Source organism: Arvicanthis niloticus, chromosome 6, assembly GCF_011762505.2.
Source record: "Arvicanthis niloticus isolate mArvNil1 chromosome 6, mArvNil1.pat.X, whole genome shotgun sequence".
Lineage (NCBI taxonomy): Eukaryota > Metazoa > Chordata > Mammalia > Rodentia > Muridae > Arvicanthis > Arvicanthis niloticus.
The window spans coordinates 100,630,964-100,652,286 of NC_047663.1; the positions used below are offsets into that span (position 1 = coordinate 100,630,964).

The 21,323-nt window shown below is 42.2% G+C and overlaps 2 protein-coding genes across 4 annotated transcripts in view; one reads left to right on the forward strand and one right to left on the reverse strand.

Annotated features, from left to right (window-relative positions):
• Gspt1 (G1 to S phase transition 1) overlaps window positions 1–17,367 on the reverse strand; it is a 32,653-nt gene extending 15,286 nt beyond the window's left edge. The window contains exons 1-7 of one of the 3 annotated variants that reach the window (XM_034504689.2): window positions 16,542–17,367; window positions 8,287–8,325; window positions 8,148–8,189; window positions 6,928–7,155; window positions 5,647–5,680; window positions 3,709–3,786; window positions 1,267–1,447 (exon numbers count right to left, since the gene is read on the reverse strand). In XM_034504689.2, the coding sequence (XP_034360580.1) occupies window positions 1,267–1,447; window positions 3,709–3,786; window positions 5,647–5,680; window positions 6,928–7,155; window positions 8,148–8,189; window positions 8,287–8,325; window positions 16,542–16,890 (951 nt within the window). In that variant the 5' untranslated portion in view covers window positions 16,891–17,367. Of the gene's footprint in view, window positions 1–1,266; window positions 1,448–3,708; window positions 3,787–5,646; window positions 5,681–6,927; window positions 7,156–8,147; window positions 8,190–8,286; window positions 8,326–16,122; window positions 16,434–16,541 lie in introns of those variants that run through there. The other 2 variants (XM_034504690.2, XM_034504691.2) reach the window with 2 other exon arrangements.
• Tnfrsf17 (TNF receptor superfamily member 17) overlaps window positions 17,265–21,323 on the forward strand; it is a 64,409-nt gene continuing 60,350 nt past the window's right edge. The window contains exon 1 of the mRNA XM_076937438.1: window positions 17,265–17,400. The gene's annotated coding sequence lies outside the window, so the exon portion shown is untranslated. The remainder of the gene's footprint in view (window positions 17,401–21,323) is intronic.

Genomic DNA, 21,323 nt, shown 5'->3' on the forward strand with positions numbered 1-21,323 from the left:
TAGACATTCAAGTCATGTCCACTCCCAGCAAATCTAACAGCAAACCATCTACACTTTAAGTTCTATAAGAAACTTGCCAAGGAACCCAGAGTCCAATCTCTAGTATGTGTGAGTGTAGTCTCCTGCTAAGGCCAGAAGCATCAGATATAGGCAACTGGGAACCACTCAGTGTGGATGCTGAGAATCAAACTCAGGTCCTCTGCCTGTGAACCACTCAGTGTGGATGCTGAGAATCAAACTCAGGTCCTCTGCCTGTGAACCACTCAGTGTGGATGCTGAGAATCAAACTCAGGTCCTCTGCCTGTGAACCACTCAGTGTGGATGCTGAGAATCAAACTCAGGTCCTCTGCCTGTGAACCACTCAGTGTGGATGCTGAGAATCAAACTCAGGTCCTCTGCCTGTGAACCACTCAGTGTGGATGCTGAGAATCAAACTCAGGTCCTCTGCCTGTGAACCACTCAGTGTGGATGCTGAGAATCAAACTCAGGTCCTCTGCCTGGGAACCACTCAGTGTGGATGCTGAGAATCAAACTCAGGTCCTCTGCAAGAGCAGCATGTGCTATTAACTACTAAGCCATCTGGATTGCATCTCCAATACTACAAACAAAATAAAACAAAGAAACTTCTGAGTGTATGCTGATGCATACTTGAAATCCTAGCATTTGGGAGTCTGAAACAACAGGATGATGAGTTCGAGGAGAGCATGTGCCCCCAAGGAGGGAAAGGAAAAACCGAAGATTGGAGTTAGCAGTCAAGGAAACGCTAAATTTGGGCACATGGATAACAGCAACAAGAAAATGTTTAATGTATTTTTATTAAGTAAATTATAAACAGTTCTTGGGCAGGTAAGAGTGACAGAAATGAAATACTGTGACTAATGTATATGTCATACTAGAATATTAAAGTTAGGGCTGTAGAGCGTGCCTTCAATTAGAGGCAAGCAGACCTCTAACCCAGCCTGAGTACACGGTGAGACTCTGTTTCACAAATCAGTGATAGAAAACTTACATAAGCTGGGCAGTGGTGGCGCATGCCTTTAATCCCAGCACTTGGGAGGCAGAGGCAGGCAGATTTCTGAGTTCAAGGCCAGCCTGGTCTACAGAGTGAGTTCCAGGACAGCCAGGACTACACAGAGAAACCCTGTCTCGAAAAACAAAACAAAACAAAACAAAACAAAACAAACAAACAAAAACCAGAAAACTTACATAAAAAGATACACCCCGGGCTATTAATAAATATGCACAGAACAGAAATGTCTTTCTTACCAGCACAGCCAGGTCAGCTTGAGAGGCACCACCAATCATATTTGGGACAAAACTCTTATGGCCAGGAGCATCTAGAATTGTAAAATGCTTCTTTTCCGTTTCAAAATAGGCACGACCCACCTCTACTGTTTTACCCTTGTCTCGTTCTTCCTGATTTGTGTCTAAGGCCCAAGACAAGTACCTGGAAGGATTTTTTAAAAGAACATATGATTATCTTTAAAAATATTCTTCTACCATTAAACATGTAATTAAATGAGACAACCAGTTTCATGTCCACTATCATGTGTCATATTACTAGTAAAATAAAAACGAGAGAATTCAATGAGTCGAACAGAGCATTCCCATAGTCAACTAGTCTATAAGCAAACATTATTCATAAAGGTAAAAGTGTTGGGCATAATTAATTCCATAAATCAGGGAGACTGAGGCAAGAGGATATTTAATGTTTGAAACCATCCTAAGCTACACATCAAAATCTATAAGAAAAGTGACAGAAAAAAGGAAAAACAAAGATGAGACCCAGTTCTAACATTGTGCTTTGAATGAGCTGTCTCCTTCAGTCTCGGGCATGGAATATTTGTTCCACAGTAGTGCTGTTTATTTAGGGAGGCTTCGAGTGTGTGTCCATGTCAGAAGTGAAATGTCACTGAAGACCGGCCTGGAGAACTTAAAGCTTGACACTGCTTCTGGTTTGCTCTCAGCTTGCTCTTCTGGCTACAGAGGCTGCCTGCTGTCAAGCCTCTCACGCAATGGATTCATATCCCAGATAATTGTTCCTTTAATAGGTTGCTTCTGGTCACAGCATTTAATCACAGCAAGAGAAATATAATTAATACAACTAATTCCAAACTCCAACATCACAGAGTGAGATAATCGTTCTTTCTTCACTTTTCTAACTATATGACAGAATACAGTCCTTGTAAAAACAAGGGTACTAAAGCCAGGCAGAGTGGTTCTTACATGTATCCCAATACCATAACCACTTATAGACTGTGAAGGAATAAATTTGAGGTCAATCTAGGCTATATAATGAGAACTCATCTCAAAAAAGCATATTCTTTCCCCACAAGACCACCATTCACATCATGCTGGAACAGTGGTTACTGATCAAAAACTATCAATAGTATTTCACTGTGTAAGAATTATATAATTCTGCCGGGCAGTGGTGGCACACGCCTTGAATCCCAGCACTTGGGAGGCAGAGGCAGGTGGATTTCTGAGTTCGAGGCCAGCCTGTTCTACAGAGTGATTTCCAGGACAGCCAGGGCTACAGAAAGAAACCCTGTCTTTAAAAATAAATAAATAAATAAATAAATAAATAAATAAATAATATAATTCTATATAAATTGTTTCAAAACACTCATAATAGCTTGTAATCTTTTTAGTCTAATATTAATTAAGACTTGTCCCATTTGCCAGTTGTGGTGGCACATCTCTTCAATCCCAGCACTCGGTTAGCAGAGACAGGTATATCTCTGATTTCAAGTGAGCCTGCTCTATATAGTGAGGTCCAGGCCAACTAGAACTAAATAGACTTTTGTCTCAATAACAATAATCAAATAGAGAAATGTGGTTCTTCCTGAAAACAAAACAAAACAAAACCATATGTGTCCCTGTGAAGTAAGGGCTGCAACCTTCTCTCCCCTCGAGTGCTGGACACTGAACCCGAGCTTCTCTCTCAGCCAGGCATTACTCTACTAGGTACCCGTACTTCCAGGTCTGTAAAGTTCAACATCAGAATAAGGTTACAGAGCTTACAGACACACACTTTTTTCTTTGCTATTGAAAGGTAATAACCATCAATTCTCCTTTTTTCCTTCCAGTATGTATTTACATTATGCATTATGATCACAAATCCCAAGTACAATTATATTTCTTTTCTCTTCAAATGCCACTGCAACGTTAAGTTTCATTCCTGCTTATTATAAATTTGATAAATATAATCTCCCTCCCCCCTTTGGTTTTTCAAGACAGGATCTCTCTGTATAGTGTTGGCTGTCCTGGAATTCACAAAGATCTGCCTGCTTCTGCCTCCCAAGTGCTGGAATGAAAGGCATGGCCTTCATTACCTAGCAATATAAATATAATCTTTTATGGTTACACAATATGTAATTGTTCAATTACATGAATAACATAATTTATTAAACAATTTTCTTGCTACTTGATGTTTAGATGACTCTCAAACTTACTTTGTATAAGTCATCAGGATCAGGTCTCTATATATGATGTGAATTTCACCTTTATTATATAGTATTTTAAACAGAAAAATTTGTTTAAAATCATTTTATTGCAATAGGGTCTCACTATTGTTACCCAGGTTGGCCTCAAACTCCTGGTCTACAGGCATACAGCACTGGGCTTGGCTGGAAATATGTATTTGAACAGATTACAAAAACATCAAGGGTACTGTTTCCTTAAAAGTATCATAAAAATTTACTATACCAAGTTTCTCTATTTTTTTCTTTAGCTTCTCGTTCATATTTCTCAAGTGTCCTTTTGTCGACCATTCCAGTCAAATACCTGAAAATGGTTAAAGACAGAAAAGAAGGGGTCAGTTAATTACTCAGTAAATACAGTTGGTGTTAGAGCACTCAAAGGGACTGAAGAAAAACAGCTATTTCAAGTAGAATCCCCTTTCTTTAGTTTGTGTGTGTGCAACATGGTGTCCATGTGGCACTCAGAGGACAGTCTGTAGCAGTCAGTCTTCCTCACCTACCATGTAGGTCCTGGGGATTGAGTTCTGGCAGTTAGCTTTGGTGACCTTTGCCCACTAGGCCATCTCACTAGCCAAAACCCCTGGCTCTTTTAAAGTAAATGTACCATCCATAGAGCTAGTTTAAATAAAAGAATATTTGTATCCTTTCAAATTATTAGGCAAAAACAAAAGTCCTTCATAATGAAACTGACAGTTTGTACCTTACCAAGGTATCCTCAGCTCACACTGTCAGTACGTTATAAAACATACTGAATATATAAAACACTATTGATATCACAATTCTCCACAGGACACAAAATATAGGATTTCTTTTTTTTAGTTTTCTTTATTCCTTTGGTTTTTGAGACAGGGTTTCTCTGTGTAGCCCTGGCTGTCCTAGAACTCACTCTGTAGACCAGGCTGGCCTTGAACTCAGAGATCTGCCTGCCTCTGCCTCCCAAGTGCTGGGATTAAAGGCGTGTACCACCAGTACCCAACTTCTGTGATATTCTTAATATGAGAAAGTATCAGTCATATCCAAATTGCAAAACATAAAGTAATCAGCTCAAATTCTTTTCATTACTAAAGTCTGGGTCTGGGGAGATGCTGAGCAGTTAGGAGGGTTTGCTATACTTCTGGAAGACATAAGTTCAGTTCCCAGCACTCTCATCAGACAGCTCACAATCACCTGTAACTCCAACTCCAGGAGAGCCAACACTCCCATACACATACATGTTTAAAAAGAAGGGACTGGAAAGAAGGCTCAACACTTAAGAGTTTTTGCAGAGGACCCAGGACCTGCATAGGGGCTCACTACAGCCTACAACAACAAGCTTCTGCCTCTCAAGTGCTAGGATTAATTAAAAGGTACGTGGCACTATGCCATTCCTAGCCCTCCCAACCCCGCCCACCCCCCAAAAGGCTCAATGGTTAAATGCACTAGGTGTTCTTCCAGAGGGTCTGGGTTCAACTCCCACCACCCACATTGCAACTCCAGTTCCAGGGAATCTGACACCCTCACACACACAAAGTAGGCAAAACACAAATGTACATAAAAGGAAAGAGGGAAAAAAAAACATTTTTTTTAAAGAGCAGAAATGGGAAGGTCCTGTTCTACAAGCATGAGGAACAAGTTCAAGCCCTTAGCATCTACATAAAAGGCTGTGCATGAAAATGGATGTGGCAGCACACAGCCCTGTCTCTAAACAAACAAACAAACCAACTTATAGCTGGGCATGAGTTCCTGTAGCTGTAAGCTCAGCACTTGGGGGGTGGAATGGGCTTTTGGAATCTGCCATTCCAAAACCATACCTTAAACCTGGAAGCCTCCAGTTCAGTCAGAGACCCATCAAGGCAATATAACAGAGATAGAAACAGCAAGATACATGATGTTCTGCTACACATATGGGCACATAGATGCGTGCACCAATATTCATGTGTAAACATCACCAACACACACCCAACTTTTTGTTTTGTTTCTTAATGACAGCTTTCAGAAACAATGCTCTGTGAGTCTGGCAGTGATTTAAACCTCACAGTGACAACAAAATACTTAACACGTGTCTTTTACCACTTAAGGTGGTGACCAATTTTATCACAATTGCACCACAACATGAATACTTAAAACAACACCTGAAATTTATCCAATCAAATTAACTCTATCATTAGATAAAAAAGAAACTTACATTATTTGTCCTCCAATGGTTGACTTGCCTGCATCTAAAAGGAACAGCAAAAATATTGGAACATAGGTTAAAAACAACAATATATACAAATACAACATCAGTGATATTTTAAAATCAGGTATAATCCAGTCTTGCAAAAGCAAATGAACTTGTAATAGAATTTAAATTCTAGAGACCCTCTTCCATGTACAATAATCAAGGCCATTGCCCTATAGGGCAATGATGACTGAAAAATACTTACCTGATAAAGAAGAAATAATTTTTAAAAAAGATTGTTGTGGATCTTCAGGTAGCAGCACACTATCAGAGAGTACACGTTCCCCAGACAGCCTTAGAATTCAACAAAGGAAGCTAAAAAACTTGTGCTAACAGGCCAGGTTAACCTTGAACCTACTTCTCCTGCCTCAGTCTCCTGAGTGCCTATAAAGGCGTGCACCTCCATGGCAGGCTGTGGGAGGGCCTCCTTTCACTTTATTCTGTTTCTGAAAACAGAATAGGCATTCCTTCACAGATTTCAAAGTTAGTCTTCTGTAAAGGGAGCTAAGTCAAGCATGGTGAGGCGTATCTGCAACCCAGCAGGCTGAAGCACAGGAAGAGCCTGGGTTGAAGGCCAGTCTGGACTATTGTATAGTGAGTCCCTGTCTCAAGATACAGGGATAATAAGTCAGAAAACATAAAATAAGGTCTTGTTTCTTTGGCTAAATCAGTTATTTGACAATTACCCAAAAGTTACTCTAAATTAAGAATTTCTCATTTCATACAAAATTAAGCTCAATAGGAATAATGTTAACCCACTAAAAGGAACATATCAACTAAAGTTAATACAAAAATATGTACATTTCTTGGATACTAATTAAGAGATATCACAGTATGGCAAACCATTACCAGTGGTCTACAGACTAATTAATTATCCATTATATACATACTGAAGGTTATTTTCGTCCAACCTTTATGCCATTACAAAACCGTTCCTCTACCTAAACTTCAAAAACAAAACATAACAAAAAAATAACAAGGCTGTGGTAGCACATACCTTTAATCCCAGCAATCTGGAGGCAGAGGCAGGCAGATCTCTGTGAGCTTGAGGGCAGCCTGGTCTACAGATCTAGTTCCAGGACAGCCAGGGCTACACAGAGAAATAAATACACACAGACACAGCATTTTACTGTAGTCAAACCACAGTATTACTTCACATCTCCAAGAAGCTAAACAAGATGCTCTACACTTTGAAGTCTCCAATAACTCTGGCCACTGCCTATGACTTCTCTGAGGACAACTTACCGACGTGCCCGATGAATACTACATTTACGTGTTCCTTCTTAGGCGCTCCTGGTGGTGCCACCACTGACTTAGGTTTTGGTATTTCTTCTTCCTCCTCCATCATTTCTTGGGTACTTTCCTCTGGTGGCCTTCCATCTCCTGAGGAACCACCCCCTGGCTCTGCTTCACTTATTTCTTCCTTGTGCTCCCATGATTCTTCTGGGGACATTTCTGTCTCTCCATTTTCTACTGAAGAAAGGCATTTTAATTCATTATCTTGAAAAATAATGCGTGCATTTAACCACACAGGCTTTAAAGCAGCAAATACAAATCACTTAGGTCCCTCTCCTGACACCCATGACACAGGCAGAGATGGGTAGGTTTTTAAGCTGGTCTCTCTCGGTGCTGACAGGACAGAGCCATATGCCAGAACTGATGCCATGACACACTACTATCCTAGCATCGTGTCACTTCCTAAGAGTAGACTGCATGTAAACAAGAGAGCCATTACTCCCAAAGTCAGCTATTCCAGTGTCAAGATGTCCTGATGGGGAAAAAGGAAAGTATAAAAACTAGAATTTAAGAGATAAATTTCTATGTAAATAATGATTCTTTGGCATTAACTTTAACAGTCACCTTTGAAATTGGAAACTTTTTATAAAGAGTAATAAAGTTATTTTTAAAAGGATGGAAATGTTTGATGAAATGTTAGAGCTAGGCATAATGGGGTATTTCTGTAATCCCCGGAGTTCTTAAAGTAGAAGCAATAGGTTCAGTGGTTCAAGGCCATCTTGGCAAGTCTGCTAGTCTAGGCTACAAAAGACCTAGTTTCAGGAAACATCAAAGAAGAAACTGGGCACGGTGGTGCACACCTTTAATCCCAGCACTCTGTGAGTTCAAGGGCAGCCTGGTCTACCATGAGAGTTCTAAGATAACCAGGGCAACAAAGAAAAACCCTGTCTGGAAAAAATTACCCCTTCCCCACAAGAAAGAAACAAAGTCAAAGGAACAAGTACAACCTTTAAAATTAGCTAGAACTCCTCTGCTCAGTTCCATTTGCAGTCACTAATTTGTCAAGGCTGTGTTAATGCTCAATTTGTTACACCTTCTAAATTCTAATAGCAAAAAATTCAGTGTGGCTGAAGCACAGACACATCAGTCATCAGAACACTACATCTGAATCTTCAATCTGGAGAGTGAAAGAATTTTAGGATACTGTATTAATAGTCAGAAATTCTTACCAACAGGTTCTGAAAGTTCCATGCTAACAGTAGAATTTGAACCTAGAGAAAAAATTGAAACAATATTCATAAAACAGTATCTAATTTTACATATCACAGACAATTTAATATTTTCTTAATTAGACATTTAAAAACTTACCCTCACACAACAACTGTTCTTGAGAGGACTCCACAGGTTCTGGTTAAGAAAAATGAGTGTTATTAGAAATGAAGCTTTTCTTCTGGCTTATCTTTTAACATCGTGAGAACAATGACATCACAGGTCCCAGCAACTCAGAACAATGGCTGCTAAGTGGGCTTAAAATCAACTCTTCAGCCTACTTTTAAGACCCCTACCAGTTGTAGACAACTAAAAAAAATCTGGGCAGCAGCAAGATGGTTCAGTAGGTAGAGCTCACCACACAGACCTGACAACCTGAGTTCAATGCTTGAGCCACAGAACTGTGGAAGAATCCAGGCTGACGCTATGCATCTTTAATACCAACAATCAAAATGGGTGGAATTAGAGAACCAATTCCACAGAATTGGCTTCTAGCCTCTACACATATGCCACAGCATATTCACACCTGCACTTACACAAAATGGTTAATTAAAAACTCTCAGACAACAGTCAGCTTTCAATAATGGAAATAAGTGTTTTAAAGTAAAACAAATCTTTAAAAAACAAAAACCCAGGAGCCCAATCGAGGAAGACACTTGACCTCTAGCCTCCATACATATGTACACATACACACACATACACAGAGATTTCACATTAGACAAGGAACAAAGAACTAGTTCTAACATTAGATCTGTTGTCACAAATCATAAAGCAAAGTCAGTGGAAAGGGCTGGAGAGCCGGCTCCGAAGGTTAGATCGAGCACCAATGCTGACAGAGGACCTAAGCTCAGTTTCCGGCACCCACATGGTGGCTCACAACCACCCAGAACTCTGGTTCTAGGGATCCAACATGCTCTTCTGGTCTTCAGAGTCACCAGACGTGCACATAGTACAGATACATAAATGGAGGCAAACACTCATGGATCTTGGGCTGGTAAGATGGCCACCAAGCCCCATTATCTAAGTTCAATCCCACTCAAATGGTAGAAGGAAGAGGACAAAAGTTGTCCTCTGATTGTCACATGATGATGTGACAATGTGACTGATGTGCCATGGGCTGCACCCCCCCCCCCAATAAATGCAATAAAAATAAAGCAATAAATAAAACAAAATTTAAAAATAGCAAATGCCAGACCAGCCAAGGCTATGTATGTAACAAGACTTTTAAAAGATACTAAGACTTAACTTAGAAAATGGGTCATATTTAAAAATCACCAGGGAAGAGTAGCCTTTAATCCCAGCATTTGGGAGGCAGAGGCAGATGGATCTCCAAGTTCAAGGACAGCATGGTCTACAGGGGACAGCCAAGGCTACACAAGGGGAAAAAATGTGTCCTCAAAACAAAAAACCCGAAAGTTACATAATGTATGACATCATTAACCTAAACTACTTGGAACTGGTCAAACTATAGACTGGAAAAGCAGGGAACTACAAGTAGTGCTTACTACTTCAGGAATACAGGTTTCCTTTCCAGGTGGTGAAAACGGTTTACAATTAGACAGGGCTAGTTATATACCACCCCCAAAACCACCACCAAGAGGCCAGGATGAGTGTCTTGGTGGCACTCAGGAGGCTCTGGATTAAAGCACACGCACAAAAGCTCAGTTTATATAGTTCATGAATTAGCTTATTTAAATTTGTATAAATTTCTGGGTGTAGCCTGGGCTACCTTTGAACTCAGAGATCTGCCAACCTTTGCCTCCTGAGTGCTGGGATTAAAGGTGTGCACCACCACTGGTTGACCATAACATTTAAATTAATTAATTAATTAATTAATTGTATATGAGTACACTGTCACTGTCTTCAGACAAACCAGAAGAGGGTATCAGATCCCATTACAGATGGCTGTGAGCTATCATGTGGTGGGAATAGAACTCAGGACCTCGGGAAGAGCAATCAGTGCTCTTACCACTCACTGAGTCATCTGTCCAGCCCAGAACATTTAATCTTTAATGAATTAACTTCAACAGTTCTTTCTCCCCCCAACCCCCTTAACTCTGCTTGGCCTTGAACTCACAGAAATCTACCTGCCTACTATATGTATGTATTAACTGATTGATGTGTGTGTATGTGTGTGTGTGTGTGTGAGAGAGAGAGAGAGAGAGAGAGAGAGAGAGAGACAGACAGACAGACAGACAGACAGCGGCAATATACATGCAGACCAAAGAACAATGTTTTTAAGAGCTGATTCTTGCCTTACATGTTATTGGGGGGGGGGGGGCAGGGCCTTTCTTGCATCTGTTACACTATGCACCCCAAGCTATCCTGGCCCATGAGTTTGGGGGTGATCTTGGCTTCTTGTTTTGCCATTGGAATGTTGAGATTACAGATACACAGCACCACATCTGGATTTTCAACACTGGTTCTGAGAATCAAACTCAGGTTGTCTGGTTTATTTGGCAAGTACTTTATTTTGTTTTGATCTACTGAGCTGAGGTCACACTTGGCCCACTTACTTTTTTTTTTTTAAAGATAGTGTCTCACTTCAGACTGGCCTTGAACTTATTATGTAGCCCAGGCTAGCTTTGAACTGGTGGCAATCTTCCAGCCTGGATTATAGGCATGTGCCTCCAGACCTAGCTTCATTAAGGTTCATACGGATTCTCTGCACTTTTCTTACCCCTCACCATGGATTCACTGAATTTTTACTAAGACTGAATACGGTAAAATCCATTTTGAATGTGCCAGCTTTCTTAGTGAGGTTTTCGGAAGCACCTTACTCAGGAGGTTTTGAACTAAACACCTCTAGCACCCAGGAGACCAAACTATCTCACCAAAATTGCATGTTGAGATCTCTTTCTTTCTCCCATAGGCAATACTGGAAAACAGTGTAAGGAGACAACAGAAGAAAGTCTGCTGAACACATAAAAATGCCAATGGTTTGTCTTAAACACGTGAAATTTTCTAGACATGAAAAGGCAGGTAGACACTGTAGCAAGCCTTCACTCACTCAGGAGGATCACTGAATTTGCTGGGATTCCTGGTGAGTTCAAGGCAACAAGGGCTACCATAGCAAGAACCTGTAGACAAACCAAAGCAACCTGAAGCACCTGGACCCCAGGTGCTCAGAATGTGGAAGTATGAGGATCACTTGAGCCCAAGAGTTCAAGGCTAGCATGGCACCAGGGAAAGACTCAAGGACAGTGCAGAAAGAGGTGTGTGTAGGGAGGGTGGGAGAGAGCAAGGGTACAAAGGCAAGGAAACAATTCAAAGCCATCTACACCAGGAAGAGGCTGCTCTCGAAACCAGAGCAGTGCCTGGCAGGATTCTGCTGCTTCTGAGACAGAGGATGGCGATAAAAACAAAATCCATGTGGCCAGTTTTGGAAAAGGGTCTCAAAGAGATTGATGTTAAGTTACCAGGCTCTTTCCTGGTGGTTAGGAGTTACTGTCATTAAAATAAGCTTTGAAATCAGAGACTACTCCTCCATTTAGTCATGGGCATAATCTTACTAAGGTATTCAGCTTTTCTAACCTGCAATTTTTGCATCTATAAAATGTGTTATAAGTATCCACGCATGTAAAAAGTACTGGGAAGGCTACGTGGTAAGCTGCAGGAACTGCTCCATAAACCTACAACAAGCATTTCAGAGTCCTGGACTTATTACAAAATCCTTTAAGAATGAAAACATTAGAAAGAAAAATTCCAGGGCTACTCTGTCAGAAAATCCATACAGGTTACAGAAACTGGCTATAGGCATTCCCTTCTTCCACTACTGAAAAGCATGGCACAGCAAAATAAACCTAAACGATTAGCTGGCAAATCAAGGTTCCATATTGAACTGTTTCCCTAACTCTGGGAGTGATCTCACACAACCACTTAGCATGCTCATGCTTCAAGTTCTTTATCCAAAACTGAGGTTGTCTTTTTGCTGGAGTCATTTCTAGCTGTAACATTCAAAGAGCCTATTTATTATATTATTAAAGCAACACCACATATCAACCTGATACGGTTTTCTGTAGCACAACAAAAACTCCACTACATTTTATGTAATCCTAAGGTCATATTTACAATTTATGTCTCATCTACTTCAAAAACAAAAGTATATTACACATACCAAAGCCATTTCAGATAGTGTCAATAAGATACAAAAAGAGAAAATATCGTCCTATCACTGAAATGAACTACCCAAAGATAGATTGCTCAGTAACCTTTTTTTTTCCCTTCAAATAAAATGACAATCATCTAGTTGGAACCTATTTGAGAAGTACACATAACCACTCCTAAGCTACAGTAATGGAAAATGCTTAGAAAATTCTTACTGTTTCTTTCCATTGAAAGAAGAACTACAATGGGGAACAGAACAAAGCTATTTATGAATATACAAACTATATCTACTCTCAAGGCATTTACTTTATTAAAATCTACAGAAAACAAGGACAAAACTTTTAGGTACCCAAACCCACTGATGTCTGGGTAAGAATGAACCAAGTAGTAAGAAGGGTAATGTTCTACTTTGCCAAATTCCTGGAAAAATTAAAAGTAATCCCAGCACTTGGGAGGCTGAGGCAAGAATAGGTGAAGTCCAGTCCAGCCTGGGAAACGCAGTGACATCCTGCCTCAGAACAAAAGCAAGGCACTCATGAAGGACACCTGGCAGAAACCAAACATCTTTAGCTTAATGGTTGGAGCAACAAGATTGAACCCATTTATTCACTGAGGGATCCCGAATCTTTACCCATCTCTTGTCGCCACATGCTTTGCATGTCTTTGCACATCTGCAGTCTTCCACTTTTTAGACTCTTTCAAAGACCACAATTCATTATACTGAGGTTCCCATGAGAGCCTCCTTTCCGTGCCTTGCACAGCAGCCTACATTCAGTAGACAGGAAAATGCCTGTAAGCATCTAGAATGGATATCTGAACAAAAAAATTCCACCTCAAAAAATTCCATTCTAATATGTTAACTCACCCCAAAAGTTTAAATTTTTTTTCATTCCTTTCTCTTCAACCAGAAAGATAATTCTATTTTTAACACTTTTAAGATATTCCTATTCCTTCCCTGACAAACAAAAGGAAATCAAAGCTTGTATTTGTTTTCTAGAGTATTTCCCTAGCTGGAGAAATTTTGGATACTGTCTCCTTACGGTGCCAAGATTTTATTTTCAAAACTGTTTCTTACCATTATTGTGTGAGCATGAATGCCACAGCTTGTGTGTGAGGGTCATAGGACATGTAAACTGTCTGTGGTGATGCAAGCCTACAATCTCAGTACTTGGGAGGTAGAGGCAGGAAACAGAATCAGAAAAGTCTTGGCTATGTAGCAATGGGGAGACTAGCCTAGGCAATGTGACCTTGTCTTCAAAAAAATAAAAAAATCAACCAAGTGATAATGGTTGCTTAACCTTGAGAACTTACTAAAACGTAAGTAAAATGTTTCCAGTCATTTTTAAGACTTCTATTTTCATTGATAATCAATCACTAGCCCAATTGACTTGGCTCTATAGAAAGCTGAATTTAAATGGATTATGTTTAATTACACTTAAATGGGTTCTATTTAATCATTGTTTGGAATTTGGTGTTTTTACAATTTTCAAAGAAAACAAGGTTGGCACCAGTTCCCCTGTTCTGACTTGAGATGGCTGGACACAGGCTTATCTGTGAAGACTCATACCACCAAAGCCCCTTCCTCTGCTGGTTGCTTTAGGCAGCACTGCATTCCAAAGAAGAAACAAAATAAAAAGCAAATCATTCTGTTTCCAGGAGATTGGAGAGTCTAGCACACAAGCCCTTAAAGGTTAGTCCAGAGCCCTGCTCTCCACAGCCCTTCCAAAGCTCTCCACCACAGCCTGGATAACAACAAAGGAAACAGGTCACGTAACTTATAGACTATTTCTTCACCATCAAAAACATCTGGATCCCCCTTAGCAAGTTATAGGCTAGGTGCTCCTGCCATTGTTTTTTTCTGCTTTCCCCTAGTAAGAATGATGGCAGCATGTATGGACCCAAAGTTCCCAAACTTGTCCCACATAGCTTCTTTAGGCAGCACCCAGATATCATACACAGAATGCTTCTTTCTTCCCAATGGATATGGGTTCTTACTCTAGCCCATGCTGACCTCAGTTTCTCAACTGTTTCAATCACACAACAAAATTTAAACTGGGTGGTGGTGACACACACCCTTAATCTCGGCATTCAGGAGACACAGTCCAGTGGATCTCTGTGAGTTTGAGTTCCAGGACAGCCAGAGTTACATAGTGAGACCCTGTCTTGAAAAAAAAAATATGTATATATAAACATTTTTGTAAAAACAATTGGTGTAATCAGTAAGACCATTTTTGATTAAAAAAATTCACACATACTATAATTTAGGAACTTTCCACAAACATATGCCTACACTTAGTAAAACCACAAATCAGCAAGTAACAGATAAAGAAAAATTCCTGCCCAAAACACAATGCCTAGTCACTCATAGTGACCACTCCAACCATGGCCTTGTGGATGACCATCCCTTTAAAATCTGGTCAGTGCATATAAACGCAGTCTCCAGTCTACTCAGTCTACTCAAAGCTGATAGTTCCAGAGGAAAGAGAGCCAAGAAAGAAAATGTCTGGAGGTGTGGAAGCTGTAAGATAAGGTGGAAACAAGTGCTTCTGGCAATTTGTAAGGAAGCTAATAAATAGCTGAATGTCTAAAAGAATTAAAAGTTGAATTTCCTTGTTTGAAAAGAAAACGATCAACCACACACAAATAAAAGAAATGCCAGTTAATAAAACAGTCAAGTCCCCAGGTTTGAAGGAGGGTAGTTAATTATGTCTAATCCCCCCTGTACAATAAAGCCCCAAAGTTGGTCCCCCACCCCCCAAAAAACAAACTGTGCTTATACATGTGCCTCACAAAACCATTTCCCTAAGCACTGTAACACCCTCTCACTTCTAAAAAGCAAAGTGAAGCAAGTTTCCCAATAAACTAAACTCCAATAATTTATTTATTTACTTATTATTTGTGGTTCAAGATTTTGCCAGACAGTCCTGGTAGCCTTCACCTAAAGATTTCGGCTGCCCTAGCTTCCTGAGTCCCAGGGTTGCAGGCAATATACCACCTCACTTGGGAGAGTGAGGCGAGGTGACAATGCCATTTGTTTTCTCTGCTTTCTCCAAGCATCCCCCTGCCTCAGCCTCCAGAGTTCTGGGACTATAGGCTTTAACTATATAGGTTACCACCACACCATGCCTAAGTCCAGAACTTAAAACATAGAAATTAACAATATACTCTCACTTGAAATGAACTTAAATTATCTGGCCCACCAATGTCCCCGCTAAATAACCAAAGACTCAGCCTTTTTTCTTCCCGTTTCTTTTTTTCTTTTAAGATAATACCATATTTACTCAAATAAGCACCAGTATGAAGGCGATAGTTAAGTTCACTCAATAACACTGCTAAAAAAAAATCAGCACCTGAAAGAAGGCTACCAAACATAAAGCTGCTTTGTATAAAGATGTTTACAGACTGAAGCTTGAAAAGGCAGAAAGTGTATCCAACAGCTATTCATGCGACAACTACTTAGTTATAGAAGTATTCAAGTAACAGACTGGACTACTCATACAAGAACGCAAACTAATCTTTTATAAGCAACCCGTATAAGGTCAATACTTTTAAAACAATTAAAAGTCTAAACGTGCCACTCAGAAGAAAGTCTTAAATCCCACTTAAAACAGCACATAAACCAATGAGGTTTCATACCTCATGTTACTACTGAGGAATATCTGACATTTTTTAAAAAACTTTAACTATTCAAAATGTTAAAGGTGAAAAAAGGTCTTTGTATTGACAGCCAACAGTTTCTGGCGGATCTCAAGCCTGCAATGCATCTTGGGATTCCTTCAGGTCGGTTTAGAGCCACAGACATTTAAAACGCAATTACAGTTCCAATACCGCAGCAGGAGCAGCTCTCTGGGCCAGGCGAAGAGACGGGTCTTGTCCCCCAACTCCTACGCTCTCACACCGTCCTCCTGCCCGACTTCAGGCCCTATCGGTCCCCACTTCTGGGCCTCGTGGCACTGACTGGCCCAGGGCTGGCCCGGTCCCATACGGATCCTATGCCTGGGGTGCACCGCGGCCTTCCGCGGCGGGGCAAGCGTCCCCGGGTCTCCTGGTCTCTGCTCCTCCCGGCCCCGGCGCCCCAAGCAGGCAGCTCCCAGACTGGAGGCGCCCCACCCAGACCAGCCGGCGCCGCTGTCAGCGCCCCACGTGCGGGCCGGCCCCGGCAGCGCGTCCTCTCCACCCACCCCACCGCGGAACTCCGGCCCCAGCCTGCCGCCCGTGCCTTGGGGATATCCAGCCCGGCAATTTACCCGAAGGGCCTCCTGCGGTGCTCCCTGCTCCGTGGTCGCCGCCGGCCGCGCCAGCTGGGGACAGAGGCGGCTGGGCCGGACCCCGCAGGAAAGACGGCACGAATTCCGCGGCGTGGACGTTAGGGACGAAGGGCTTGGCGTTGACGTTGAGTTGCCGGCTGAAAGCCGCGCACAGGTTCTCACGTTGGGCCTCGGCCACCGCGGTCATGGAGCCGCCGCCGCCGCCGCCGCAAGGCCCCGGCCCGGGGGCCTCCATATCCGTCTGGTCCCAGCAGTCTGGCGCAGAGTCGCTGCTGCTGCTGCTCCCGCCGCCGCCGCCTCCGCCGCCACCGCCGCTGCTGGGATCCATGATCGGGGGGGCCGTGTGTGTGGTGAAGAGAGGGCGGGAAATGGAGGCGGGGGCGGCCGACCGGGGAGGAGCAGGCCGCACTGACCCAGGGAGGACGGCAAGACTGGGGAGCTGGAGGCCAACGACTCACTTGCCGGCGTCCCGGGCAGCAGATACAGTCCGGACTGTACACTCGCGACCAGGGCGACAGCGGCTCAACCTTCCTCGTGTGTGTGTGCGAAAGGATCTCCTCCCACCCAACGCCAACTACCGCCGCCGGCCTCACCGCCAACCCCACGTTTGGCGAGAATTGACCTCTCGCTACCACCCGTACCTTCGCCTCGGTAGTTCCCGTCTATGTCCGCCCGCGTTTCCGCCTACGAAGCGCGGCCGATAGCTAAACTACAAGTTCCGACAGCACACGCGTAGAGCCAGTGCGGTTTTCTCGGGGGCTGACGGGAGTCGGAGTTCAGCGATCAAGCGTCACCGGAAGTGGCTGGAGCTCCCGGCAGGCAGCGCGAGGAGTCAGAGGTCTGGTGGCCCATCTGTCGCAGGGTGGGGGCAGGGACAGGCTCTACTCGGCTAGGGCAGGGCGGTGGGCCGAGCCCTTCCGCACGCGGTGCCAGTCCACCCCAGCCTGTGAGGACACACGGTCCTCAGGCTTAACCTAGGGGAAACTTTTTTTTCTTTTCCCTTTTCAGCGCCTTTTCTGCCTTCTCTGTCTCTCAGACTATATACCTTGTTCTCTTTCTCTCCACCCCCAGCCAGAGTTTGCCCTACATTTCAAAGGCGGCGGGAAGCGTCTTTTATGTATTCTTTTGTGGAAGAGGCAGTAAAATCGTGAGATGTTATAGCTGAAACTGCGTGTGGCTCATAATGACTGGGCGAGGAATGTCCGGCAAAAAAAAGGGATCCTTAACTGGAAACTTTCAGTGACTCATGTTATGTTTGACTAGTCATTAAAAGCACTCACCTAAACTTTTTTCCATCCTTTCATCCTCCCTGCCAGGAGATTTACAAATTAATCAGGATTGCCATATTTTTTAGTGTACCCAGCGGTACCTAATAGGGGCTATTTTGGTGCTTGCAGTTCCTTAGCTGCCACTAGGTAAAGCGGTTTCCTTTTGAAACGCTGCATCTGTCTGCTGTTCTCACAGCCCTTTAATAATGAGTGCATCTCACACTTGCAGGTTGCATTTTAGTAATTGTGGGAAAAGTGACAAGCAAGAAGAAATACAGTTCACCTTTAGTTCTTACTGCACGAAGTAGGAAGACCTGTTCTGAATACCTGTTCATTTCTCCTGTAATTCACCCATGGAGACCAAGACAAAGAAAAATATACTGTTAATTTTATTTCCTCTGAAAGGAGTCTAGACAGAATGCAACTAACCTACTTGGAAATTATAGAATAACATGTTAAAAAGTGTTCAAGCAATGAGGTTATTTAAAAAAAAAAAAAAAAATCCAGATCTAAGGTATCAAAATTGGAATGCTGACTTTAAACATCTGTATTATAAAGACATGAAGTGAGAATTTGGCCTGAGGAGAAAGGTAAACTACAAAGTTGCCATTTAGTTTTCAAAGCAAGGCTTCAAACTAGCTTTTTTTTCTTCTTTTTTATGGTTGGTTAGTTAGGTTTTTGTTGGTTGGTTGATTGGTTAAGCAAAGACAAATGAAGCCCAGGCTAGCCCTGAACTTTGATCCTTTTATCTCACTTTCCATGTGCTGAAACTCTCTGTACTTGCACCACCATGCTCAGCTTTAACTGGTGTTTTGTAAATGACTTTTTTTTTCCTTGCATGTGTTTTAAGATAAGTCCTCTTTGTGTGGACCAGACTGACTTGGACTCAAGATCATCTGGTCGAAGCTGCTGGAACCTGTAAAGCACCATGGTTTTCATCTTTAAGTCTGTCTCTAATAAATCCATACCTCACGGGAGATCTGCAAGCCCCGGCCCACTCCAGAGACAGTTCAACATCTGCATACCACTGACTAAACTAGCTCACCACAGCCTATCACTGGATAGAGCCAACACCTAGGACTCTGGGTGTTCACATTCTGAGAATGTTAGCTCTTCACAGCTAGTTGAACGAACAGTTTCTTTTCTTTGTTCATGGTGCTTTTTCTAGAGACAGTGTCAGAAATTGCTAAAAGCTGCTGTTTGGAGAAGTCTTTAAGGAGGCCAGTGTGTTGGTTCAATCCTGTAAATAAGGAGGGCTAAGGCAGAAGGATCCCTGTAAATGCAAGATTTAATCTGGGACCAATGTCTGCAATCCCCACTGTTGGAATTACAGAGATGTACCACAATGCTGACTTTCTTTGGTTTTCAAAGGCATTGGCCTACCATAGCAAGCTTCGGGGAAATGAGAAAATCTGTTAACAACCACCCCTGCTGTGCTTAAAAGTGAGCAACTTGAAGATTGTTGTCTTGGTTCCTACCACCTAGTAGAAAGCTAGGCAAGGAAATGCAGGCATTAAGTGTAAAGTGATGCAACTGCCCTTTATAAGCACTTAGGACTTTTCAGGTACAGAGCAATAACTCATTTTATTTATTCATGTGTGTGTGTGTCAGTGTCACAACACATGCATGGAGGTCACAGGACAACTTTAGAGTTATTCTCACCTTTCATATTGTTGAGGCAAGGTCTTGTTTTTGCAATGCCCTGTCCTTCAGACTAGCTGGCTGGAAAGCTTTGCCATTCTTCTGTGATGCCTCAGTGTAGGAATGCTGTGATTACAGAGTCATCACTATATGGAGCTTTGTTTACTATTGTTGATTTTAATGTGTGTCTGAGTGCCCACAGAGGCCAGAAGAGGATATTGGATCCCCTGGAACTAGAGCTACAGATGTTGTGAGCCACCAAGTAGGTATTGGGAATTGAACCCCAGTTCTCTAGAAGAACAGACATTGCTCTTAACCACTGAGCCATCTCTCCAGTTCCATATCCAGCTGTTTTCATCTGGTGTGATGGTTTGAATAGGAATGGCCTCCAAAAGTTTACATGTTTGAATGCTTAGTCATTGGAGATTGGCACTATTTGACAATGATTAGGTTGTATGGCCTTATTGGAGAAAGTATGTCACTGGGGATGGACTTTGAGGTTTCAAAAGCTCAAGCCAGGCCCAGTGTCATACTTTGCCTGGTGCCTGTGGGTCCAGAACTCTCAAGTATTCTCCAATACTGTGTCTACCTGCATGCTGCTATGCTCCCTGCCAGGATGGTAATGGACTAAACCTCTGAAACTGTAACCAAGCCTCAATTAAATGCTTTTCTTTATAAGTGTTGTCATGATCATGTGTCTGTTCACAGCAATAGAACATTGACTAAAAGTTCTGGTGTCTGGGGATCAAACTCAGGTTATCAGACTTGTATGGCAAGTATTTTTATCCACTGAGCCATCTTGCTAGCTTAAGAGTCAATTTTTCCAAAGACTTCCTGCTGTTTGCTGGGATATGTATAATGGGTTTGACAGCTCCTTTCCTTAGCGAAGCTATGCTCCTTCAAGGCTTGAGCCACACTACAACAAATAATTCCTATTTTCCACTGCAAATATCACCCAGCTGTCATTGCTAGCCATCTCTTTCATTCTCTCCCACCCAATTTGGTGCTAGAGAATTGAGCCTAGGATCCCCAGAAACCAGATCTTTTAGTCAATGTTCCACTGTTGTGAAGAGACACATGATCATGACAACTCTTATAAAGGATCTTGAACATGCTAGGCACACACTCTACCAATGAGCCACATGCTTCTAGTCCTTCTTTTTGTCTTTTTTATTCTCCACAAAATGCCATTGTATTTCAAAACTAAGTCAGGCTTTCCAAATGTATTCTTTTAATTCAACTGTATGGCACTTTGTTTTGTTTTTGAGCAAAAAGAAGTGAAGTGGATAAAGTCTAGCGCAGTGTGATCTAGTTAATTGCATTGCTCCTGAGTCAGATCTGGAAGTCTCTGGTATGTCAGATATTAGCTCTTGATATGCTAAGTAGTAAGTCCACTGAAGTTCTAAAGTAGTTTTGCCTGTAGTATGGCTGATGAGTATTTCAAAACTCAAAGTGAAAAGGTTAAAAACTTCCATACTAGCAAAAGAACATGTTTTGTGAGCATTTGGAGCCTGTGTAACAGTAGAATTCATCCTGCTTCCCAAGTCTTTATCAAAGGCTCGTCCTGGTTTTCTTGAGGAAAACTGGAACAGGAGTAGAATTGGAGAAAGGGAGGTTTCCCCTCACTCAAGACAGTTAGAAATAAACCACAGCACAGAGAAGCCGGGCGGTGGTGGCGCAAGCCATGGACCACCTTTAATCCCAGCACTTGGGAGGCAGAGGCAGGCGGATTTCTGAGTTCGAGGTCAGCCTGGTCTACAGAGTGAGTTCCAGGACAGCCAGGGCTATACAGAGAAACCCTGTCTTGAAAAACCAAAACCAAAACAAAACAAAACAAAAAAACCACATTGAT